The following is a 26,899-nucleotide window of genomic DNA, read 5'->3' as shown; positions in this document are numbered from 1 at the left end:
TCGTGTTTTCGGGGGGAAGGGTGGGGGTTTTGTGGGGTTGTTACTTAAAACTGGGGATACCCGTCTTAGTTATTGTTAGCGGGAAAGGCTTTACTCTGACGTGCGGTAAAATGGTAAGTTCAAGGAGGCCGTCGTATTCCATTCAAGCAAGGATTGGCTTTTCCGTGATACAACTCTTGTTGGGTTTTTAAACAACCATTTAAAGGTCCGGGGGGAAAATAATGAGAGTAAACGAGCTAAGTTTAGCATACGGGATGCCTAAAACGAAAGGAAGAAAAAGAAAGGAAACCAAACTTAAAAAGCCACTTGCCCACGAAGATTTTGATGCAGGTTGCTCAAATGGACGGGACTGAAGGCCTAAATCAAGCCCGGGGGTTGTGAAGAAAGGGGCAAGAAAAAGGCGGGAAGTGGCTGCTCTCGCCTTCCTTCGAAGTGGAGGCGTGCAAAGGATGTGTGGAGATGGTAGGCTACGTCGAACAGCACAGGAAGGCCAAACGAAAACTAGGCGAAGATGCTTCTGAGGTGGAGGCGTGATCACCATTTTGTCGTCGCGTGGGAGTCAACGATCGATTTATGCTGGCCACGAGTCACTGCGGCTGATCGCGCTAACCCATACTTGTAAAAAGCCCCTTTCCGTCCTCCGCCCTCCTGCCTGGGGGGTGTTTTATGGAGGGAGAGCAATTCTTAATTCTCGTTAATAGATTTTATGGGTGTGACATTCTTAACTGGGTAAACGAAAACCCTATCTATAAATAAGTAGTTTCAGAGATATGACTAGACCCTTTTGGTTTCAGTGCGATTTCCTCCAAGATAAACGTAGATCGGATGGTAGCCAGTATTAAGGTATCAGACTTCAATTCTGCCTGCACTTATCTCAAAGTAAGTCTTCAGAATAGGTTCACCTCGGACGTTGAATCCGCCAATATTGTTGCAAGTTTGAAGTGGACAAATAACGGCCGTCTTTTCTTTTTACTACGTTAACTGCAATCTGGCAAAGGCTCAATCCCAAAAAGAATTAACAATTTAAGATTTAAGATTCTCCATTGAATTGTTTTTCTTGACCTTGATATATATTAAATATGTATCAAGTTATCCATATTTAATAAGATGGATTTTTAAAAAAGTTTTGTGTTTACTTTAATGTGATCTGAGATTGTATCAGAAGCCAATCCAAATATATTTGATTAACTTGTTATTTTGAACTGCAATTCATATAAGCTTCATTCAGTATAGCCCAAGTATTGTAGTTCAGCGCCACTCTTTAAGAGGGCCCTTCTGATCAGCAGGTTGTTCCATAAAAGTTTGCTGGGTTCTTATTTGGAAATAGTTTAAAAGCATTCATATAAAGGATTGATATAGTGAATTTAATTCCAGTGACCTTGATTAAGAGGACCAAATTCCTGCTATCAATTCAAGGTATTCTTGGAAGCTGCTGAATTGTTGCAACTGAGCAGTTTATCTTGAAGTATAAGTATAATCTTTATTGTCATTGTACTGAAATACAATGAAATTGGTTACCGAAAATACTGCAATAATTGTAGAAAAATGTAAAACAAGGATTTTCTATTTTGGACCAGTAGAATATGTGCTTGGTTACCTTTTGTATTCTATCATTATTTGTGTCTTATTTTATATACACAAGGAATAATTTCTAGATGTAATAGTGTTTAAGAAGGAGGATTAAAAAAAAACACATTTGTTTTGTAGTCTACTTCAAATCAGGACTCTCAAAACACAAATATTCCTCGAGAAGAAAACTCTCAGTTACCTGCTACCAGCCAAGGATATGTTCTGCCTGAAGGGAAAATCATGCCAAATACCATTTTTGTGGGTGGAATAGATATAAGGGTATGTATTTATTTCATAATAGGATTTCAGTGTCTTATGTTTTTACAAAAACTTTTGAGAAGTTTGAATTCTGCATAAGATTGCAATCCCAATCCCATCATCGATATCTTCTAAGGATTGTAAAAATAACTATTATTGGATTCAAAGTTTTCAGTGGAAGTTTCATATGTTCTCTCTTAAAATGTTCTTAGATTATGTTGGCAGTACTGCTGTTTAATAAATAATTGGATAGTTATTCGGAATACTTTTTTAAAGTTAACAGTATTTTACTAAGGGGCCTTTCTGTAATATTACCTTCAAATAATGTTTAGTATGCCTTTATATAATTTATCCCTAGATGGATGAGACAGAAATTCGGGGCTTTTTTACACGATATGGCACAGTTAAAGAAGTGAAAATAATCACTGACAGAACTGGTGTATCTAAAGGGTAAGTTGGTTAGTTTGGATGGCATCGATAACAAATAATTGTGAAGCTGTTAAGTAGCTACAGTACTTAGATCAAACACTACTCTATTCAAAGATTAACTGGTAATGAAATGTATTAATGAATAGAATTAAAAGTTTCAAACTGAACTGCAAGTTTCAGACACAAAGTATTCAGTAGTGCGCTTTAGTTTTAATTAGTCATTCCTTTGTTGCTGTGACATTTAATTGTAATGTTACTTTATTGTGCGTTATTTTAATCTTTATTGTAGAATCAAATGGTAGCATATCGGTATTTTTAAAATAAAATAATACATAATATCACCAGAAATAGAACCACAAGTCAAGTTAAAAGTTTTATTTTCAATCTCCTTTGTATTAAAAATAGCCATTGGTCATCTAGTTTGAGAAGTGCATAAGATTTTCCTTGAAGATAGAGGGATATAAACTTTCTCATTAATTTGATCCTTTATCTCTGTGATATTTGGTTTTCTACTTTTCTGGATGCAACCATTTTAATGCAAAGCATTTAATTACGGTTTACGGTTTATTAGGATTTTTATGCCGCCCACTCTCGAGAGACTCAGGGCGGCTTACAGATAAAGCAGGAAGGGGGAACATATAAAAATTAAAAAGAACAGACATTAAAATTTCACAACATTCATATAGCTTAGAATGGGGCTGGATAAATCAACAGCCCCAGGCCTGCCGGAACAGCCAGGTCTTAATCGCTTTGCGGAAGGCCGGAAGAGTAGTAAGGGTCCGGATCTCCACGGGGAGACGTTCCATAGGGCTGGAGTAGCTACAGAGAATTAATTATTGATTACATAATGGAATATTAATTCAAAAGGAATGTTGATATACTTTTGATTTATCTTTGTAGATATGGATTTGTATCATTTTTGGACAACGTAGATGTACAGAAAATAGTAGAAGTAAGTTGTTAACTTGGGGTCTACGTGGAATAATATAGAAACCTTGTATGGGTTTCTTTTTTGGAATGGAAATAACAAGATTTTTTAAAAAAAATAAGATATTTGATCAGACTGTTGATACTTAGAATCTGTTTACAATTTGTAATGTAGATGGTCTTCTTATACAGTTTTTATTGCCAAATAATACTCTCATGTCCAAATGATAGTCATCATTCCAAGTACTTGTATGATTGCTTTAACTTGGTTTGATTATAAAAATATTAAGATACATTTATTCAACCGAGAATGAATTATTGCTCCAAATAATTTCAACTGGTGAATATTATTTATTACAACTTTATATTAACTCATTTGGTATAGTCTATATTTTAATCCAGATTCACTTCTGAACAAGAGAGAGATATCAAGTCTGAATTAAACCATATCTAGTGTGCAACCAATACAAATACATCCAAATAACTTTCTCTTGTCTTGTTAGCATGGAAGGTAATATGATCAGTGCTAGTAGCGAGTCCCAGGTTCAAAGGGCATCCTTCATTTTAAATCTGAGCTATAAATATTTTCTTCTATTGGTCTTTTTCAGTATCTTAATACTATCCAATAATAAAATGTAACTTTTACTATTTTGATCAGTTTTTCAAGGTGAACAAAATGAAACTGATCAAGAAAACTTGATAAGTTTCCTTATATTGGATTCTGGCCGCCTTTATGCAATCCAAGTTGCAAAATTAGAATTATTTTTACCAAAAAAAAAAAAAAAATGCAAGGGAAGATTAATTGGGTTTTGAGATGTCTGCCAGACTATCTTCGAGGCTATCTTATAGTTCTTCAAAATACAGTCTTTTCCTCTTTGTGTTTCAATCTCCTTCTCCCGGTGTTGCCAATCTGCGGCTCTAGAGCCGCATGTGACTCTTTGACCCCTTTCCTGCGACTTCCTGCCAACCTGGTCACGTGACCTGTTCTCTGCCCCGAAACACTAGTACGACCCGGTTACTCAACCTGCTCTCCATCCTGAGAAGACGCGCGCCTCTCTGCAGAGCTCTGTGGCTGAAATGCCCCTAGCATTTTCTCTGTACTGCCCGCGACTGTCTGCTTTTTGTGATTCCACATCCTTTGTGGGCAGTTCAGTGCCAGCCACGGTCCTCTTCATGTCAGCTCAGGAAGGAGGGGAATGAGGAGAAGCAGCTGCCACCAAAATCAGGGAGGGAAAAGCTCTGGCTCTCCTGCGCAGCTGGCTACTCATCTGAGCACACAGTGAAGGCAATGGAAGAAGTTGCTGCCGTTGCTGTGATCCCAGCCCAGGAGGGTATTCTGCTTGTGCGCACCTACATGCATGAGAGAAATGAGAGAGAGAAAAGTGGAAAGGAAGAGAGAAATGAGAAAATGATGGAGGGGGAATGAGAGAGAAGAAAGAAACCAATGAGAGAGAGAAGGGGGAGAAAGAAAAAAGAAATGAGAAAATGATGGAAGTAGAGAATGAGAGCGGGGGGGGGGAAAGAAACGAAGTGGCAGAGGGAGAGAAATGAGAGCTGGAGAGAGAGAAAGGAAAAAGGGAAACAAATGAGAGGAGAGAAAAGAAGAGAAAAAAAAGAGAGAGAGAAAAGAAAAACAAATCAGAGAGAGAGAGAGAGAGATCCATTTCCCACAAAACACCAGAAGCCACAAAACCTGGGTAGGTGTGGTTGGGAGGTCATGTGATTGGGTGAGAGTGATGTTGAGTTGGCCACACCCAGCCAGTTTTTGTGGCCCCGGTGTTCTGTGGGAAACTGGTTCAAATGGCTCTTTAAGTGTTGTAAGGTTGCAGACCTCTGCCTACTCAAAGGCTTTAATTTAATCTGTAATCCAAGTGGTCTCTGTTCTGTAGTTAATGGTAACATCAATAGAATTTAATTCTGTAGTGTCTTGAAAATTCCATGGGGCATTTAGCATCCTTTCATCTGAAGACTGCCACATAATAGATTTTACATTTCTGCAGAAGCTGAATCCTAGAAATTTTCTTTTCTGTTCAGTTAGTTCTAATCAATTAGCCCATGATGCTCTTAATATATGTAATTCAGACTAACAAAAACCAGATGGGTTATGTACTTCGCTGTATATAAATTATGTACAGAGATAGTCATAAAATGCAAGGGGGCTTCTAATGAGAAGTTTAGAATAAATATTTAAATTCCTAAGATTAAAAAAAAATTGAGCAGAGAGAGCAGTACAATGATACTACCAATCTGATCCTTTTGACATGTCAATATATGTGCATGTGTCAGGCATGTATGTACATGTGTTAGTGCAAGGATGGCTTTGTGATTGGTAACAATGGCCCCATTTCCTCACAAATCCGATGCCTCTTATGATAAACAATCTGGAATTGTCACAAAGTAGTTTTTATAATCTGTACTGCTAGCTCTTCTAGTCACTGATATGTTATTAAATGATTGCTTTTTTATTCAAGGGATTTCCAGTATGATTTATTGATTATGTGCCATCAAGTCATTGTTGACTCATTTGTCAATGGAACAGTTGGATAGAAAATATTTCGTTCCTTTTTTCTTCTCTATATTGACTTGTTCAGTGCCATTAATTTTTCTTGCTCTTCTGGTAATAGGGGAAGTATTGCAGCTTTCTTGCCTTCTCATTCTTGACCTTAGTTATCTCAAAAATCTAATATAGCTAGTGATAATTCATATTATTAATCTGAAAGAAAATTCTCTGGTGGTCTTCACATTTGCCAATATGGAATTCCAGTCACCTATGATTGTTACAGACTATAGTTATATTAATTGTAACTATTGATATTTGTTGAGAAAAGTACATGAATCAAAACCTTTAAATTACTTTTTTATAGTCGCAAATAAACTTTCATGGGAAGAAGCTCAAATTGGGACCTGCAATAAGGAAACACCCAAACTTATGTGAGTATTATTGAATTTGACAGGCTGCATAAAGAAAAGCCTCTTTATAGTGAAGTTTTGTTTCTAGATAATAGAAGGATGGCAAAAACACTTGGTGCACACTGATATTTATTACTACTCTACCATCAGTTACTCACTTTCTTTTTCAGGATGGATATATGAAAACCATTGTCATTATATAGTAGGTCTTGTCAGTGGTGTAATTCAGGAGCATACTGATAACTACTAATTTATGTGGAAGGATGAAATATATTTGAATATTATAATGTTTTTTAGGTAGAAGGAATTTTGAGGATATAACTTTATTTTTTTATCCCATAAGGTGCCTATCATGTGCCACCCAGGCCAATGCTTATTAATTCCCCTACACCTCAGTTCCATAGTGTTTGGAGTAACCAGGAAACATATATGCAGTCTCCAGCTGTGATGAGTCCTGTCACACAATATGTTCAGGTAAGGTCTTTAGAATGAAATTTAAGTCATTTAATTACATTCCAGAGAAAGTAAAATTGTACAACTAGATTAAAAATATTCCAGTGAATTATATTACTAAATTGGCATACTTTCAGATGCAAGCTTCTTATTAATATCTAAAACATTTTATAAGAATATAGTATAAACTATTTCCACTTTATGTACTTACTCTGGAATTGACTGGAGATATTGTCAACATCCTCCCCCACCCATTTTTTTTTGTTCCTGGTGGCTGTCAGAATTAAAGTTACATGTTAAAGTTTAGTTGAAAAGAGATAGAATTGATGTTTAGTCATCTGTTATTTCTCATGTTATCTTCTGAAGGGGTAGTACTATTTCTTAAACATGTCTGGGATGTGGAGACATTGTCTTGGATTCATAATTACTGCTGGTTAGAAGCTGTGGCCTGGAGAACTTTTGCTCAGTTATGACTGGTGTGTCAATTGTGGCCCTTTCTGGAATAGAAAGCTCTGGCTACAATGATTCATACTTTTATCACCATGCAGTTAGACTTTTGCAATTTACTCAGCATGGGAGTTACTTCTGAAGGTCGCTTAAAGACTACAGGAGAGGCAAAGTGTGGTGGCCTATTTGCTAACTTGCTATTTCTTAAAATATTACTTATTTTTCAGATTTTTGGGTAATTAGCCACAGATTTATAGGTACAGTTCAAAATGATATTTTTGACTTTTTTGTTTTATTGTATTGTATTTTATAACAAAATTACAAAAAATAAAATAAAAAATAAAAAGTATAACTAGTGAAATAAAGATAGTTAATGAATTGAAAAAGCTACCATATTTTCCAAAAATAAGATTCGGTCTTATTTTCCTTTGTGCCATAAAATAAGCACCAAGTCTTTTTTGAGGGAAGGTCTTTACCTGCTTACCTTAGGACCACCACAGCCAGGCCTCCCATGCCCTGACACCTGTTGTGGCGCTGGCCAACTTCTGTAGCCACTTGTAGTTGTTCGTGACAAGTTGCCACGAGGAGTCTGGCCAGCAGGAGGCGTGTTATGCCAGTTTGTGTGCAAATGGCAGCAGTTAGCCACAGGAACTTGGCGTTTTACAAACTGGACACGAAGCTGGCACCCCCCCTTTCCCCCTTCTAACTGGTTCCAGTTATTTATAAACTTTGGACATATAGACTCTGGCCGCTCCAGGACTTCAGGAGAGGGGGAAGATAAGATACCCCCCTGCATACTACTGTTTTATTTCCTATGGACCGTTATTGTTTACTATTCCACGCTTTATCTGGACGTGGAGGGTGTGAGACTGCAAAGCTGGCTGGTTGATACCTGGGGCCTGTGCTTTGCCCCCCCTCCATCTACATTTACAACTATTTATAGAATACGGTTCTTGGACTTTGGCCTCGAAATTTTCTGGAACTGGAGGAAGGGAGGCTGGCTCTCCTGGAACTCATAATTTTAAATTCTGTGTTGCGCAATTTTTAAACGGGTATGTTGAGTGTGTGGGATTGAATGAGTTAGTATGAAAGACCCACTTTTAGTACTATATTGCTGTATTCTTTTTGTGTTTTAATTATATTGTGGAGACTGTCTGTGTGAGTGTCTGAGTATGCCTGATTCGGAGGACCTGGCGGGACAAGCGGGGGCCATTGGGGTGGTTGGGGGAATTATGCCCACGGGAGAGAGTCGGAGCATTGCGGTCATAACAGGGAGAGGCAGATATGGCGGGGACTTTAGGGCTGGCCATTATCGGGGAAGGAGGGTTCGCTATATCGCAGAGATCCCTCCTTCCGGCCCTATGAGTCCCACTCCAAGGTCAGATGGCGTGAGCGATCAGGACCCTGGTCTCAGGCTGCTGTCGCTAAATGCCAGGTCTGTTATTCATAAGGCTCCCCTCGTCCGGGACTTGATTGTAGACGAGAGGGCAGACCTGGCATGTATTACTGAAACATGGCTGGGCACGGAGGGAGGAGTCCCCCTCGTAGAGCTGTGCCCAGACGGGTTTCAGGTGCTTCATCAGCCGAGAGCTCAGGGAAGGGGTGGCGGTGTGGCTATTGTAGTCCGGGAGTCTTTAGCTCCTCGTAGGATCCCTGCTCCGGAGCTTGCCGGGTGTGAGTCCCTGCTAGTGAAGTTGGACCTCAAGGGTCAAGCGGGTTTGCTGCTAACGTACCTGCCTCCCAACTGCGTTACAGCGGCCCTCCCTGCGCTCCTCGAGTCAATAGCCGAGCTAGCAATTGAGTTCCCTAGACTAATGGTTCTGGGGGACTTCAATCTGCCTTCGCTCGGTGAACACTCTGATGGAGCGCAGGAGTTCATGGCTTCCATGACAGCCATGGGCCTGACCCAGGTAATTCGAGGCCCTACCCACTTGGCGGGACATACACTCGACCTCGTATTCCTCTCGGAGCAGTGGAGTTATGATCTTGGTCTGAGGGGAAATGAGACCATTCCCCTGTCGTGGTCAGACCACTACCTACTGAGGCTAGACTTCCGGAGGCCAAACCCCCACCGTGGGGAGGAGGAACCGACCAGGTGGTTCCGCCCCAGGCGACTGATGGACCCTGTTAGGTTCCAGACGGAGCTTGGGGTCATTCCAGATGCTCTCGCCCACAGTTCGGCGGAGACTATTGCTGCGGCCTGGCACTCGGCGGCATCAGAGTCTCTGGACCGAATTGCGCCACTACGGCCCCTCCGGGTCAGCGGCTCGCGGAGACCCCCTTGGTTTACCGAGGAGCTCCGTGAGATAAAGCGCCGGAGGAGACGCCTAGAGCACCTGTGGAGGTCCGATAGGTCCGCATCGAACCGAGCACTGTTGACAGCTTGCACCAAGGAGTATATTTGGGCATTGAGAACCGCCAAAAGATCACATATTGCCTCCTTGGTAGCGTCCGCCGAGTCTCGCCCAGCCGCCCTGTTCAGGATAACCCGCTCCCTCCTAAATAGGAGGGAGACGGGGAACCCCCTGCAGGGTAAGGCTGAGGAATATAGTCAGTTCTTGGCGGACAAAATTGCTCGGTTTCGATCGGAACTGGACTCCACCCCCGCAGATCCAGCCGGGACACAGGGGAACAACTTGGTAGACCATCTCTGGGTTGAGTTTCAGGATGTTGCCTCTGGGGATGTGGACAAGGCTATGCGAGCTGTGAGTTCCTCCACCTGTATACTGGACCCGTGTCCCTCCTGGCTGACTGCCAACAGCAGAGAGGTGACACGAGGCTGGATCCAGGCGGTTGTCACCGCCTCTCTTCGGGAGGGACACCTCCCCACCGCGCTTAAGGCGGCGGTGGTGAGGCCCCTCCTGAAGAAACCATCCTTGGATCCAGCAATTCTTAACAACTATCGTCCAGTCTCCAACCTCCCCTCTCTGGGGAAGGTTGTTGAGAAGGTGGTGGCCTTACAGCTTCAGCGTACCTTGGAGGAAGCTAACTATCTTGACCCCTTCCAGTCTGGCTTCAGGCCCGGTTACAGCACTGAAACCGCTTTGGTCGCATTGACCGATGATCTCTGGAGAGCCAGAGATGGAGGCTATGCGTCCATCCTGGTTCTCCTCGACCTCTCAGCGGCTTTCGATACCATCGACCATGGTATCCTTCTGCGACGACTGCGGGAGGTGGGGGTGGGCGGCACTGTTTTACAGTGGTTCTCCTCCTACCTCTCAGACAGGTCGCAGTCGGTGTTAGTGGGGAGGGAGAGATCGTCCCCGAGGCCCCTAACCTGTGGGGTGCCGCAGGGCTCGGTTCTGTCCCCCCTGCTATTTAACATATACATGAAACCGCTGGGCGAGATCATTCGGAGGCACGGGATTAAGTACCATCAATATGCGGACGATACGCAGTTGTATCTGTCCGCCCCGTGCCAACTCAATGAAGCGGTGGACGTGATGAACCGGGGCCTTGAGGCTGTTAAAGACTGGATGAGAGCTAACAAACTGGTACTCAACCCGGAAAAGACCGAGTGGCTGTTGTGTTTTCCTCCCAAAAATTTGGCTGACGTTCCATCGATCAGGCTGGGGGGGCAAAACCTGTTCCCCTCAGACAGGGTCCGCAACTTGGGAGTCCTCCTGGACCCACAGCTGAGTTTTGACCACCACTTGTCGGCTGTGACCAGGGGGGCATTTGCCCAGGTTCGCCTGGTGCGCCAGTTGCGGCCCTACCTGAACCGGGAGGCTCTCACAACAGTCACTCGAGCCCTTGTGATCTCTAGGCTGGAATACTGCAATGTGCTCTACATGGGGCTGCCCTTGAAGAGCATCCGGCGACTTCAGCTAGTCCAGAACGCGGCCGCGCGAGTGATCATGGGCGCACCACGGTTCGCCCATATTACACCAATCCTCCGTGAGCTGCGCTGGCTACCTGTGGATCGTCGGGTGCACTTCAAGGTCTTACTTACTACCTATAAAGCGCTCCATGGTAGTGGATCTGACTATTTGAGAGACCGCCTCCTGCCAATCACCTCCCTGCGTCCCATCAGATCGCACAGAGTAGGCCTCCTCCGAATTCCATCCGCCAGTCAGTGCCGACTGGCGACTACGCGGAGGAGAGCCTTCTCTGTTGTAGCTCCGACATTATGGAACAACCTCCCCGTGGAGATCCGTACCCTCACCACAGTCCAGGCCTTCCGCACAGCCCTCAAGATCTGGCTATCCCGTCAGGCCTGGGGATAGGATTATTTCTCACCCCGCCCGAATGTTGAGTGAATGTTGTATTTTTATGGTTTAATTTCTTTTAATCACGATTCTTTTTTTCAAGTCTTGTCTTGCACTCCCTTCCCTTCATTGTTGTAAGCCGCCCTGAGTCCCCTCAGGGAAAAGGGCGGCATATAAATCCTTAATAAAATACTAAAAAAATACTAAAATACTAAAGTGATATGTTGAGCCTCCTAGTGTTCTGCCACAGCACAGGCACAATGAGCCTTGCAGTGTCCTTGTTGTAAGCAGCAGCACTTGTGCGGTATTCCTTGTGATGAGCTGCTGTAAGCGGCAGCATCAGCATGACAAGCCTTGCAATGTCTGGCTGTAAGTAGCTGCAAGCCGATGCAAAAGTAGCCAGGCAGCATCACGACATTTGTCAGTGCATGGGAGGCCTACCTGCGGTGGTCTTAAGGCAAGCGGGTGCGGAGCACGTGAGGCAGTTCCACCCCTGACCCCTGCCCTAGCTTGATTTTTATGCATGTGCCTCGTCCTTCCTCATATAACCAGATGGTGGATGGGGGCTTAACTAGGGCTTATTTTTGGGGTGGGATTTATTAAGTGCAGGCATGAAAATTGGGCTGGGGCTTGTTTTCGGGGTAGGAGATATTTTTTTTGGAAAACAAATAACAAAAGAATCTGAAGATTTTTTAAAAAATAAGCATATAATAAGGTAGAAATCACTGAATTAGAATTAGTTTATAGAATTAGTTTAAATCACAAGAATTAGTTTATAATGATGTATTGTTATCAAAGAGTTTTGACTTAAAGCAGTCGTAAATGGCTTGATATGAAACCTTCAAGTTATCTACTTCTACTGGAATTGACCTATCCAAAGTGATCTTCCCGGGGGTGAGGGTGGCTAAGGCTATTAAGTATTCCTTTTTTATCATATCTGTATTCTGAAACAATATGGAAATTTATTGCATTCATCAATAAAGGCTAGAGCCAAGGTGGCGCAGTGGTTAAATGCAGCACTGCAGGCTACTGCTAGATCAGCAGGTCAGTGGTTCAAATCTCACCGGCTCAGGGTTGACTCAGCCTTCCATCCTTCCGAGGTGGGTAAAATGAGGACCCAGATTGTTGGGAGCAATATGCTGACTCTCTGTAAACCGCTTAGAGAGGCCTGAAAGGCCTATGAAGCGGTATATAAGTCTACTGCTATTGCTATTGCTATTCTGAAACCAGTGAAAATGAAGTTTTCCATTGGGTTTTTGGAATATTATTCACAACCATTACTTCTATTTTATACTATTATTGCTTATTTTTGTATTCTCAATACCTAATGGCGAACATATGGCACACGTGCCAGAGGTGTCACACCGAGCCCTCTCTGGGAATGTGTGCTGTCGCCAGCTGCTCTTCTGGGTTCCAGCGCGCGTGCATGTGTTCCAGTTTTGGCATTCGATGCCGAAAAGGTTAACCATCACTGCTATATATGGTATTAAGACTTAAGAAGTAATAACATTAATCATGCAAGGATTGCAAAGGGCCATCCATGGACATCATCTAATCACCTTTGTAATTTAAGGCCACTCTTTCCTGCCTGTCTTCTGAACAAATATGAGTGCTGTATAAAAAAGCTTGTCTTATCTCCCCATGGTTGCTGTGTTTCTAAGCTAAACATATCCATCACCTACAACATTTCCTTATAACAAAGGAGCCTGTGTTGTCTTAGAGATACTTCCATGGGGTCAGCATGAAAATATGCAACATAGTAATCTTTCTGCCAAAGTGATATCCATCCATCTACTCATATTTGCATGATTTCAAACTAAGGTTGGCATGAGTTGGTATGAGTAATCGGAGCTCACCTGTTGCACAGCACTTGGATTTTGACCCAGCAATTTTTAAATTGCTGCTAGCAAGCCCAATGGCTTAACTGCTAAGACATCACACCGCTCCATCATTCATGATCGCCTGGTACCTCCTAATCATCTATTTAAATCAAGTTTAATTCCCCCCTTTTGCTTATGCCCAATCAAACCCATTTCAACTTTGGGGAGCAGGAAAGAAACCAAAGGTGTTGCACTTTCCCCTCTTGCTGCACCTGTTGCTATAAAATAATTTTGCTTGTAGCAGGTTCTCCCTTTTCTTTCTTTTACAATAATACAGAAAAAAAGCCATTTTTTTGTTTTTAGAACCTCGCGCAATTGATCAATCGTTTGGTCTTTTTATCTTTCTGCAGGTGCAGGCTATATTGGTTTCTTAAAATGCCCTCATTTTTTCATCAGAAAATTATGTCATCAATACATTTTTTCAGAATTGTAGTAGGTACAGTTTCTATAGGTCTTGCTCATTCTTACTGCCAATTAATTTAGATAAAACTTTGTTGAATTATACAGTTTTTAGACATGAGACTTACATTCTATTTTTGTGAACATGGGAAGAAAGGATAGCAAGCTACATGATGTATTATTATTTCTTAAATTTATTTGCTGCCAATCATTGACTTCTTGTGATTTAAACTAATCATTACATTTGAAAATAGTAACCAACTTAAAATTACTAACTGAAAAACAATGATAACACAAAAGAAAAAGAGATTCATGAATTTAAAGCTTACACCAACTGGTTGATGCACAAAACATTTTTGTTTTTTGGAATTACGAACCACATCCTACTGATAAGATATTATGGTAGAATGTAGTTTGCCATGACTTCTGTCTTACAAGTACAGAAACATTTTCAAAACAGATTTCCAGATGTGTTCATGTAGAAAACTATTCAAAACTATTTTTGTTTTTGAACTTACAGGCCTATCCTTATGGTTCTCCAGCTTTATTAATTCAGCAACAAGTTCCTGTAGGATATCAGCCAACTTATAATTACCAGGTTTGTGTATAGTTCAGTTTTAGTATCTAAGAATTAAAAGTTTAGTTTTATCTGAACTAAAGATATTTTAATATGGCTTTCAGATCATGCCACTTGATACTTTGAAATGTATTTGTAGGAATAACTAAGCAAGATCATCATATATGCTGGATAGTAGCAGGTCTTCATAAATATCAAATTGTGTTTACTGTCAGCTGTGAGCTTTTTGTTACTAAACTGCAGTAATCCAGATTTCAAAGACAAAAAATAAGGGCACTTACACATTGCACCTGTCAGCATTTGTGTGGATTTTTAAAGTACCTAAAAGTACTTATATAATATTAAACTGTTAGACATTGGTAATTTAGGATTGTCTACTTCTGATTGCATATAAGATCAAGAGAATTCCCTCTCTCAAAAGATACAATATAAAGGTGCAGAAAAGCAAACTTTCAGTTGCTGTTCCCTTTGGATCATGGCATCATGTGATGTATTGGAACTGTCCCTCCTTCGCTAAATTGGGGGTGGGGGGCAGGGCCAGCATGTGACACATCCGGCCCATGAGTTTGACACCTCTGGTCTGGATCATTTGATAGATCTAAGCATTTCATCAGATATCAGATGAAATGCAATGCTGCTAGGTTTTAGGAAGGCTGTAAACAGTTGGATTGGGGGATGGGAGATATATTATAAGGCTTTTCTGTCTTGCAATGGAGTTAGCTTTGTTAAGGAATTATTCAGTAAATGATTATATTGGATGATATTGTAGTTTTTTTCTTCTTATATATTTAACCTTATTTACAAAGAAAAATATGGAAGCTACTCAGAGTTGATATAGTTCAGAGCAGGAAATAAGCCTGACGAGCATTCATATTTTATCAACCAAGTAAGCGAAACTTGATCATCTATCTTACTATTTTTGTTTTGAGTTGTGCAAACTTTGTTGCTTAGCTTAGGTTACTTGCTTTAAACTTGGAAGGCAGACATTCATATTTCTAAAAATTAATATTCAAAGATGTTTTTTAAAGAGGTGCTTTTTAAAAAAAACAACAACTGGACTTTCTTGGTTTTTTTAAAAGATTTTTCACTTTTTCATCCAAGGAGTTTCTTTAGTTATTCAGCAAAACGTTTTCAAACAAAAAAAAACCTGTTACCTTTTGGAAAAGGCACCTTTAGGATAACCATGACCTGGATGATTGAGAATCTCCATAGACATGGTGATGCAGTGGTTAAAATGCAGTACTGCGTTACTTGGCAGTTTGATTCTCACTGGCTCAAGGTTGATTCAGCCTTCGATCCTTCTGAGGCCAGTAAAATGAGGAGCCAGATGCTGACTCTGTAGAGATAGCTGCAAAGAACTGAAGCGGTATATAATCCTAAGTGCTATTGCTACTCAAAGATGCATTATTGTATTTCTAATATTTTATCAAGCAGGTTAAATGCTATGTCCTGCTAAAATTCTGTTTACTTAATAGTTTCTTCACTTACTGTTTTTAAGATTCCACCACAGTGGCCTCCTGGAGAACCAAGAAATTACATTGTGCCAGTAAGTCACATTTCTTGCATTTATTTAAATTCAGTGGCTAATATTTACAATGATCAAAGGAGACCTGCCATCCTTGTTTATGTACTAGTTGCTGAGTGATTATTTTTATATTATCATATCTGTTAATTTTACATGAACATAATTTCTCTGACACTTCATTAAATAGTGCCTTCAAGGTGATTTTTAAATTTAGTAGAAACAGTCAAAGAAGGGCCTCCAAAAATTATCTAAATATCTGGACAAGTGTACTTGGAAGAAATACTTTAAGTAGTCTGCACGACTCTAGCACTTTAAAAATTGATGCTAATCTTTAAGTTTGTTAGAAAATTCTGTTTTATTATATAGAAATAGTAGCAGGATTGTTATATAGCCATACAGATAGAAGTACAGTGTACAGTCACCATAGGTCTTGCTACTTAACAGTTTCAACTGTCATATGAAACTCCTCAGAACATAAAGGAACTATAGATGCAAACTAAACACTGCCATCTACTGGCTGAATAATTCTGTAATTGTTGCAATACATACATTCTAACATGTATTCAAACACCTCCACTCAACAATTACTTCTTATAATAGTCCCATTTCAGCTCTTAGTTCTGTTTTTTATTTCTTATCATTCTTTTTGTCCTTTTTCTTCCTCTTCTTTTTGTCCTGGTTTTCCACAAAGCTGCTGCTGCTGCTTAGGCCTTAGCTCTCGAAAGAGCAAGCACCGGAGCTGCTGAGGCTCTGATGGCTACAATCTGTTTTGCATTCTTCTTCCCATCTCTGGGTTTTAATGCTTTGTGAGCAACATAAGGAAGACATCTGATTCATAGAGCCTAAAATGGCATCAGGTAGTACATGTGAGAATAGGCCAAAAATACTCAGATGATGCAGAAATACAAAGAAGGGTCAGACAGGATACTGGCCTCAAAATAAACAGTGTTTGGATCAACAATTTAAGATATGCTGATGATACAGTTCTGCTTGGCAGTAAGCATTAAGTAAGACCTTCAGCTCCTCATCAACAGAGTCACAGAAATATTTGAAAAACATGGCTTGAAGTTTAACACCTCAAAAACCAAGATCATGGTCATCAGCAAACAACTCATTAATTTACCACCAATAAATTCAGAAGGAATACCACTATAAAAAGTTGAAAGGATCACGTACCTCGGTTTTAATTTACATGAGAGCTGGGACATGACCATTGAAGTAAAGACAAGGATAGAGAAAGCTCGAACAGCATTCTTCAAAATGAAAAAGGTCTTCTGCGGTCACATCATAAGCCTAAGAATGAAAATCAGACTTGTCAGATGTTACATCTTTTCTATCCTGCTCTACTGAGTAGAGAAAGCCACTTGAGACTGGAAGCATTTGATATATAGATTTGCAGACGGCTGTTACTGGGTTGATAAAATCAGAAATGAGGTGATAAGCTGCCTGGGAAAGCAAAGGAAAATAATCAAAACCATTAAAAAGCGGAAGAATATTTTGGACATGTGATGAGATACCTGGAAAAATACGCCATTGAAATATCCTCCAGGGAAAGATTAAAGGTAAACAAGGCCCAGGCAAAAGAACACATGGCTTCAAAATGTAAGGGACTGGTTTGGACAAAATTCAGCAGCACTTTTTTATGCAGCTGTTGATAAAAATAGGATCGCCAACATAATCACCAACGTTGATGGATATTGCACAAGAAGAGCAACATAAGACTGATATTTGGCTAGGATGCCTTTATTGCTTCTGGTGTATCTCCTGATTGAAACTTCTTGTGGCCCAGTGCCAGCCCTTCTTTTAGTTTACTTGGATAGTCTTTCTCAGTTAATTTCTTTATTGTGTCAGAACTTCTGTGTCCAAGGTGTCTGTGCCATGTGTGAATGTAATTTGAATATTTTTTCTCTTTGGCAGTATTAGCTACCTGATTGCAATTCAGCTGATAAAAGTTTATAATTTTAGTCTTTGCAAGTAAGATGTCCCCTCTTGTGATAACACAACAGTCATCTTTAATGGTCACTACATTGCTTGTTTTGTGAGCTTGTACTCTGACAAAAGATTAGTTTCAAGAGGAGTGCCATCGTACATTTTTTACAAGTAACTTTCTGTTGACCGTCTGAGAAATAGGATAGTAAAGAAAACCATCTTCTATTCCTTCTGATTTCATTATTTACCCATTACTTCTGGTGATAGTTTGTTTTAAAGTGAATAAAGAAATACTTGTCATTTGTTATGTGATTCATAGCTCCTGAATCAACATACCATGTTTGCAAAATGAAGTGCTACTTTTGGATTGGAAAAATATGTACATTATCTGAAGAAAAATCAGTTTCTTCTTTCACACTTTTGGCTCTTTTAATTTTTACATTCTAGCTTTCCAGATTCTGCAATCTACTTATAAGTGACTCTTTTTCTCGCATACAAAGCATTCACATGTTTCTTTCTTCATGTAATTTTTTATTTCTATTTTTCATTTTTAAAACAGACTCTGACAGGCACCATCAGTATTAATGCTTTCTATTTTAGGCTTACATTCATCTTGCCCTTAACATATTCCCATGTTAGCTTGTCATCTGGACATGCAATTAAGCATTGTGACAAGTGTTTTATAGCTTTCTGGTAAACTATTAAGTAATAGTATTGCAACAGGAAAATCTTTTATTTCTTCTATATATCTCAGACATTCAACCATTTCCAAGGTACGCCTTATGTAATCCTGCATATCTTCCTCGTCTTTCATCAGGTTGATTTGGTATAGCTTTCTAATCAAATAGAGTTTGTTGCTTAGATCTGTTAAGAGCAAGGCCCACAGTGACTGTATCCTGTATAATTTATTTTGATCTGTATGGTTATATAAGCATCTTCTGCTGCCAATCTGTATGGCTAGATAATTCCATGCTATCATTTCTATAGAATAAAACAATTTTCTAGCAGGGCCTAGGTAAAACAGCTTCAACCTAGATAAACTAGAGATGAAATCAGTATAAAACTATAGATAAACCCAGTAAAAACTCAAATTAGAGGAGAAATATAAAGTTTAGCACAGAACAGACTAAACCAGTCATAGCCAGCTACAATAAATAAGTGCAAGAAACAGCAACAGCAAGAAGACTAATAAAATAGAAGAAAATGGCCAGTAACAAGCTGAAACAAAGATTTCATTTGCAAATCTGACAAATCAGAATCGTCAGTTTTGGAAATGAATGAAAATGCTGCTAATGAGGGAAGTACATGAATAGGAACATGTATAACACTACAAAGTAAATGTATAAATGTATAGGCCGGAACACCCTTCAGATGAGTGGATAGACAAAGCTCAGAGAACAATCTCTCGGTATAGAAGGTGATCAAATCATTCATACATATAAATGTGAAACTGCTAAATAAATGTTTAAAGGATTACAAAAGATGCATGAAAGAGTTATTTCAACTGTCACAAGAAATTCCTCAGAACATAAAGGGAACCATAGATTATAACTATAGATGCAAACTAAACACTGTCATCTATTTGTTAAATAATTCTGTAATTGTTGCAATACAAAATACATTCTAACATGTATTCCAACTATGTTGTTGCTGGAAGTAAACTTAAGTCATTTTATCTATTGAAGCATTGATATACTTTATTATTTTAACTAGTTTGATTATAAATGAATGAAGCCACAATTTCCAAGATGCTGTCTACTATTTTTCGATAGGTCAAAATGCTATATGTCTGTCAAATACAGTGGTACCTCAGTACTCATCATTAATTGGTTCCAGGAGGCGATAAGAACCCAAAATGATGAATACCAAACAAAATTTTCCCATTGGGAATAATGTAGTGAGTCACAAGCCAGCTGACAATGACAAATACTAGCTTGTATGTTGTGTAGCAAATACTGGGACAAATTTTTTATGTCAAAATACTTTGAGTACCAAATTAGATTAGTTTCAAAGTAGTCGAGGACCAAAGTACCACTCTGTAAGCAAATAATAAATAAATAAATAAATACTATAATTAAGCTTTATGTATCTAAGTTGCAATATAGATTTTTTCCCTGTAGTTTCTATTTCAGACTTCTTTAATCAGTTCATAGCATGGACAGAATCCAGTTCTATTAACTCTTTTCAATTTTACACAGGCATATACTACAGTGAATTATGGTAGTGAAATGGATGTAGGAACTGACCAAGCAGAGTGTTCTATGACTGACACTGCACAATCATGTGCAAACAGTCCGCAAAAGGTATAATTTATTTTACATAAATATTCTTTACACAAAGAAAAATCAAATCTTGGATGCATAATAAATGAAAAGCAAGAGTAAAATACAAATAGTACAGATAGCCTTTGTTTGCCAACCACAATTGGAATTTACAATTCTGTCACTAAGTAAAATGGTCACAATATAGGATAGCAGGTGATCACAGCTGTACTTTCCAGGATGTCAAGACTCATCCATTTTGCATTTTTGGTTTTTGTTTCCCTCCTAACCACTCCCCACTCTTTGGAATGTTTACCTGGGGTAGGATAATTAAAAAGAAGGGAATTAGTGATTACAAGACAGTAAACAGGCACTCAATAGAGACTGAACCTGAAAGCAATGGCAGCTGGGGGAGCACAATGTAAATAGCCTAGTGTAGTCCCCATTGCGTATTCATTTACTATCTTGTAGTCCCTCTCCAATTTCTGTGCTATTGGGAGGATAGAACAAATACCAGATATTGCCTACAGAAATTGCTTGGCTTTATTTCTCTCCACCACAGTTAAGAGATTAGGGATGAAAGGATTACAAGAGGATACTCAGACATACAACTGGGACTACACCAGTTTTAATGTGTAATGCATTAGCAGCTGCCAGCATATTTATTTGTTTATTTTATTTTTTGCTCAAGTTTTTTATTTTATATTACTTATACATATCAATGCGTGAACAGTGTGACGTCTGGGTATTATACATTTTGTTACAAGTAAACATAGTATTACTCATGGTTATTACATTTATCCCGCTTATGTGTTTTTAATAATACACATTTATATTCGGTTATAGTCTTTCATTATTTCATATTGTTCAAACATACCTGATACTACTGCCATTTTCTAAACCTCCCTCATAACATGATCTTGTTATGTTAAAATGTGTTATTCCCCTCTTATTTCTTAATTCTAACTTTTATTGATGTCACCCTAGTATTAAAAGATGCTGCTTTTCTGTCTCATCTTTCATCTGATTTATTTTTCATATTTCCCTTATTTATCTATTTATATTAAAATTTCATTTTCATTGTTCACTGTTTCAGTGTACAATTCTAATAGCAATCACAATATCATTTAAACATGTAGATCTATTAATATTCTTTCCATTCATCCAATCTATGTAATTCTGCTATTAATATCCATGCTTGTGTTAAAATATATTTTTCATTATTTAATTACTCATTTGATTTTATTATTTCACTGCTAATCAATATATTATTTAGGCATGTTTAATAGTACCATCATTCAATCTTTAATTTTCCCATTTTTGATGCTTAGTTTTTATTCATAATTCCCATATTTCACGCTTCATATCTATTTGTATTAAAATATTATCCCAGTGCTTATCACAGTACATACAAAATAATTGTCCAGTCTATATAATTCTAATGTTAGTACATGTTTTTGTTAAAATATGTTCTTGAAGAATCTTCTTTTCTCTTTTCTATCCATCAGTATTTTAATTCTTATTCTTTTTTTGATTTGTCTCCCATATTCTTCTCTTAAATCTTTGTCTCTACATCCTGACTGTTCAAATCTAACTTTTTCTCTCCTCCCTGCTCTCTTCCACTGTCTAAACTATCTGTTCTAATCCCTTTCTCCTTTCTCCTTTCTCCTTTCTCAAAATATCTTCCTGTTTCTCCCATTCTCTTTTTAAATCTTTTAAAATGTTTTCCCTTTTGAATTCCTTAGTTATTAATTTTGATGATATCTCCTCCTTGTTATCTTCTTTTCGCTGGTTTTTGGTTTTGCTTTTCCCTCCATTCCTTCTGCTCGTTCCTTCCTTTCCTGACTGTCCTGATCTTTACTCATTGTCCTTTCTATAATATTTTCCGGTTTTGGTCTACGCCATATATTAATTCCATAATCGCCTTATGTTGTTTCTATATAAAATCCTTAATGCTTTGGAACATCAGCTCTATCTCATTTAAAATTCTATTCATTTCCTCCTTGTGTTGTGTCTTATCTTGTTTTAGTAGATCCCACTTTTGGCCAATATTCCAAGAACCATTTATTTAAAGCTTAGTTTACACAAGTCACAATTTTTTATGTCCCATAGATAATCAGTCAAATTTAAATAGACCAGGGGGTTATCCAAGCCTCCTCAAATCACTTTTATGAATTCAATCATATAATATAACATTCAGGGGTCTTTTTAATTAAAAATCTTCCATGTTCTCATATTTAAATATTCAAGTCTCCAGTGGTCTTAGGGTAGATGATTGTAATCCAATAAGTATTTTCAAAGTCCTTAAAATGATTATTCCCTGGCTTGTATATTTTCCTCTCATCAGCAAGATGGTATTCTCTACTTCACAATGTTGTTACTGGCAAGTTGATTTTAATTTAATTTAATCAAGTAAAAAAGGAGCATTAATTTTTTTTAATCCATAGTTCCAGCATTTAAAAATGCCTTCTCAATATCACGACTTCTCACTTTGAGAGTCCAATTTTCTGCATTTTTAAAGAATTTTTTTTTGCCTCTCTAATTCTTTCTCCTTCCGATTTAGTAAATTTTCAAAGTGCTTATTCGCCGCTTTGATGGATAGTTCTAAATAAATAGTTGCCCTGGGTTTTCTTGGAGCCAAGTTTTAATAAAAGAATATCCTCTCACCAAGTTCATACACTGTTCACCAAATTCTGCTCCTGCACAAAGCTTAGATAGCAATATCAATAGCAGTTAGACTTACATACCGCTTCATAGGGCTTTCAGCCCTCTCTAAGCGGTTTACAGAGTCAGCATATTGCCCCCAACAACAATCCGGGTCCTCATTTTACCCACCTTGGAAGGATGGAAGGCTGAGTCAACCCTGAGCCGGTGAGATTTGAACTGCAGAACTGCAGTCAGTTGAAGTAGCCTGCAGTGCTGCATTTAACCACTGCACCACCTCGGCTCTTTATGGTTGTTGGCTGCCCCAGCTTCACGGGAGCCATCACTGAGCTACCTCTTCTTGTTATGGCTGGGGGGGGGAAGCCCCGGGTCAGGCAAGAGAGATGCAGCTATCCTCGACCTCTCAGAGTACCCCTTTGCTTCGCTGCACCTACAGGATGGCTTTGGCTCCTTTTGGAACCCACCAATGAGGAGAATTCAACAAGGGTGCGCAGAGATACGCTTCCCGTGTCCGATCTCGCCGTCACATCAGCTTCAAGCCAGCACATTGCTTTCTATGTACTGTATTTTTCGTACTCTAAGATGCTCTGAAATATAAGACACCTAGCTTTTGGGGAGAAAAACAAAGAGGAAATAAATCTGCTGCCTCTGCCTCCCAGCAGTTCACCTCGCAGCAAACAGTGTGGTCAGCTTCAGTATAGCCTGATTTAGCTTAAGCAGGCAGGTGGATTGGTCTCCTGGAATACTGCCTATCAGCTGCTCCAGGCTGTTTGCCATAATTGCCTATCTCTGCCACCTGGAATGAGCCAAAAATGGGGTGCACGGAGGCAGTGTTAGGCGGCAGCAGCAATGAATGGCAATGACAGCGATCCCTGCGGCCTGAAACCACTGATAAGTAGTATTCCAGGAGGCTGATCCAAGCACCAATCAGCTGCTTGTACTTAATCAGGCTGAAACTGACTAGGCTGTTTGCTGCAAGGAAGTAAATTGCTGGGAGGCAAAGGCCAAAGGGTGGTTGCTGGCGGATGGATGGGGCTTTGGCAACATTAGCTGTATAAGATGCAGAGACATTTACACCCACTTTTTTTTGGAGGGGGGGGGAGTGCATCTTGTACACTGAAAAATACAATATATTTTAAAAATTGTCTTCAAGAGGTATCTTGCTCCCATTTATACCCTTTGGAAAAGAATAACAAAACAAAACTGCACTACAGAAAGGCGGGCATTTGCCACAAAATTTAAACATGAAATTTTGAGTCCTTGATAGTCATAAACATTATGTAGGGGATTCATATGTGGACACAAATCGTCAACTCATGCTTTAACAACTGTTTTAACAACTGTTTTTTAGCAAATATATTTGTTGACATATGTAACAGATCAATCTTCTAATGTTTTGGAATATTGGTTTATAACCTCTACACAAGGAAAAAAAGCAATGCACAGAAAGTACAGATAGTCCTTGCTCACCTTGCTCACCAATTGCCTTTCAGTCATGTTTAACAGTTGGAATTTTTAAAACTTTCTGAATACAGTGCAGCATACAATGTGGAATGATCATCCTTCACACCTTTGACCTGATACTAACTGACTCTGAAATTCGGCTGTTTTGTAATCAGATTTTGATTCATACATATAGGGCTTTGAAGTAATGAAAATGGAAAAGATGAGGAGACCGAAGTTATCTCTTTATACAACATTCAGGCATTAGAAAACATCTAACATGCAATATTCACAATACATTAATAATGTTTTAATTGTTTTAGAAATCTGTGGATCGCAGCATACAGACAGTAGTATCGTGTCTATGTAATCCAGATAATCGGTTGAGGAACAATATTGTAACTCAAGAGGACTATCTTAAGGTATCAATAAAACTGAAAGACTGCTTAAGAGATCTGTTATTAGGAATTATTGAAGAAGATCAGATTTACAGGGTTTGTATGTATGGGAAATATTCTGACTTCAGATTTGACAGAGATGGCTACAGCTAAGTACTAACCTCCTTTATAGATTTATTGTTGCATTCTAATTTGGTATTCAAATTCTGTTTACACTGTTTTGATGATGGAAATTTGACAGCAGCTTCACACATCACAAAGAAGCTATAATAGAGAATGCATAAGTAAATTCTACATTTACTTTCTGCACTGCAGAATAAATGAATAAATAATGAATATATTATTGTAGTCCTAGACCAGAACACAGTTTATCCTAATTTAATCTGAAATGTATATATTTATTTTATTATGTTTTAGATCAGTTTTAAATAAATTTTGAAAATAGCAGAAAGGTAGTCTTGTACCTACAACTCAACCAAGTGTGTAGAATTAATGGCAGAGATAATCCCTTTTTAAAATTTAAAAACAAAAAGGCCACTTTGTTAATATAAGGAATCCTATCTTAGAGAATGATTTTATATCAATAATTTTTCCCTTAGAGCCTTATAAAAGGAGTAATTTTTAATATTTAATACTATTTACTTGAACCTTTACAATGGACAAAATATTCTTCCAGAGAAAGTTTATAAAAACCTCTTTTATAATACTCTAAATAATGTGAATAAAATAGTTTGTGATTGATAATTATTTGTTACCTTGCTAAATTGCCCTATGTATGGAAAGAAACTATTTTTTTTGCTTTCAGGGTTTTCTTAAATTGGTTTGTTCTTTGATCCAAGAGCTTTATTTTTAGAAGTAAATAAGACATTTTAATTTGAATCTGGCAGCACTTAAATTTATCTTCTTTAATCTTCATTTGTAGGAGAAGAGAGCACATCATTTTAGAAGAAGCAGAGCTGTTCTTAAAACTGTTTGACTCAACAATAGATATAGAAAACCTGAAATATTCATGTTTGTCATTTGTAAAGGTAGAAAAACTTGCAGTTTAATATTGGTGACAAAACATACTTGACAATTATGTAGCCCTACTGGCAAAAGTTATTTGAAGTTGGAGTTCATTTGAAGTTTGTATGAGATATGTTTCTCTATGTTTGAATTTATGTTATTTATTTCTAGACATGTTTGTATAATTTATCTAGTCTAGATTTTTCTGTGTTCTAATTCCTAACCAGAAAAATTCATGTTTAACAGTTGGAATTCTTAAAACTTTCTGAATACTAGTTTGTGCTTCTAAGCTTTAAAATACATTTTATTGCAGGTTGATACTTGTTTCTAACATTTTAACTTTCTCCCAGCTCACACTTAAAATAGGATCTTTTTTTTTTGCAAAATGTGTTTTTAAAACTGTACTTGAATCAGGTGATTAAGTTGCATCTCAATTACTGCCACAAATACATACTCAGTATAGTACAATATTGCCTTACATATCCAATCAGTGGGGACTTCATTCACTAGCTGTGTGTGCTGCTTAATTATCAGTTCTGAAACTGATAGGAATAAAAGTGTACTCACGGCTGTAATTAATAATATTAACTATACTTCATGAGTTACACTTTTTTATACTAGGCCATCCTGGCTAAAATACCTTAAAATTGTGGAAAGAACGAGTGCTATATGATCTTGTGCTTTTTAAAACTGGTCACCAGCTTTAAATCAAAGAATTTGTAAAACTCTTTTAATTATGTAGACTTTAGTTTTATATCAGTAAAATTCCACAATAAACTCTTTTGAGGTAGATTCCTTTTGTCGATGTGGTTTAGCCAGGGAGAATTACAACATATTTTTTAAAAAAGTTGACCTAAATATTAACATTGCTTGTTTTGATCTCACATAATGTAATTAGAATGCGACTTAACATATTGAGAAAGTAGTTTTGTTATAAATGTTCAAATAGCCTTAAATTGAATTTCTGTCTACAAAGAAAAGTATTAAGATTGCATTTATATACCTTTTGGTAAAAGTACACTAGTTTTGCATGTTTAGGTTTGAACATTTAGTGTTGGCAAGTGTAGTGTGACTTTTACTCTTTCCCTCAATTTCACGAGTAAATAAATATAGATAAAAACACAAATGTATCTCTTAACTTTCAGGGGATGGGACAAATAAACCTCAAATATTTCTATTTACATTGTTACCGCTGCATTTACAGTTTACAGTCTCTTGAATTTACCAATAATATGAAAGTAAGAAGCACAAAGGATAATGAAGTTTAAATGAAGGAGACAAAAATAACTTTAACGACATATAATGGGTATAGCCTGCTCTCTGTTTCACTAGAAGACATAATTTCTTCAAGTTTCATAAGGCCAATCCCACTGACAACTTCTGTACTCCTAAATTGAAAGCTTTCTGTTGTCTCAAGCAAGGTTTTAGAGTTTACACCAAAACATTATAGAAATGATGTATGGGTATATGAATTACAAGGTAATAAAAACAAATGAGATGTCCTGAAATAATTCCACACAGCAATGCTGTGAATCAAATGCTGGGAAGATGAGACTTTGGTTGAGCCACCTGATAGTTAACATTTATGAAATCACAAAATACTGAAGAGATGCTAGA

At 38.2% G+C, this 26,899-nt stretch overlaps 1 protein-coding gene and 1 long non-coding RNA gene across 3 annotated transcripts; one reads left to right on the top strand and one right to left on the bottom strand.

Moving 5' to 3' along the window:
• DAZL (deleted in azoospermia like) lies at positions 1 to 26,408 on the top strand. 2 transcript variants are annotated; one of them, XM_087711844.1, is made up of 11 exons: positions 1 to 113; positions 1,708 to 1,848; positions 2,186 to 2,277; positions 3,157 to 3,208; positions 6,048 to 6,114; positions 6,437 to 6,567; positions 14,001 to 14,078; positions 15,556 to 15,603; positions 19,710 to 19,814; positions 24,203 to 24,301; positions 25,200 to 26,408. In XM_087711844.1, the coding sequence occupies exons 1-11, from the start codon at positions 111 to 113 to the stop codon at positions 25,251 to 25,253; spliced, it is 870 nt and encodes a 289-aa protein (XP_087567970.1). In that variant the 5' UTR covers positions 1 to 110; the 3' UTR covers positions 25,254 to 26,408. The 2 variants fall into 2 exon arrangements, with proteins under 2 accessions (XP_087567970.1, XP_087567969.1); XM_087711843.1 differs by lacking the exon at positions 1 to 113 and adding an exon at positions 675 to 879.
• LOC148045823 (uncharacterized) lies at positions 15,919 to 17,114 on the bottom strand. The gene is made up of 2 exons (XR_015696242.1): positions 16,759 to 17,114; positions 15,919 to 16,424 (listed from the first exon to the last, which is right to left on the bottom strand). It is a non-coding gene; the product is annotated as an uncharacterized LOC148045823 (long non-coding RNA).
• Positions 26,409 to 26,899: the final 491 nt, after the last annotated feature.

Source organism: Thamnophis sirtalis, unplaced genomic scaffold (genome assembly GCF_051295495.1).
Source record: "Thamnophis sirtalis isolate CommonGarterSnake01/CBP01778 unplaced genomic scaffold, rThaSir2_p1.2 scaffold_4, whole genome shotgun sequence".
Lineage (NCBI taxonomy): Eukaryota > Metazoa > Chordata > Lepidosauria > Squamata > Natricidae > Thamnophis > Thamnophis sirtalis.
Note: the sequence above shows the minus strand (reverse complement) of the source record. Positions and strands in the feature narration are given on the sequence as shown.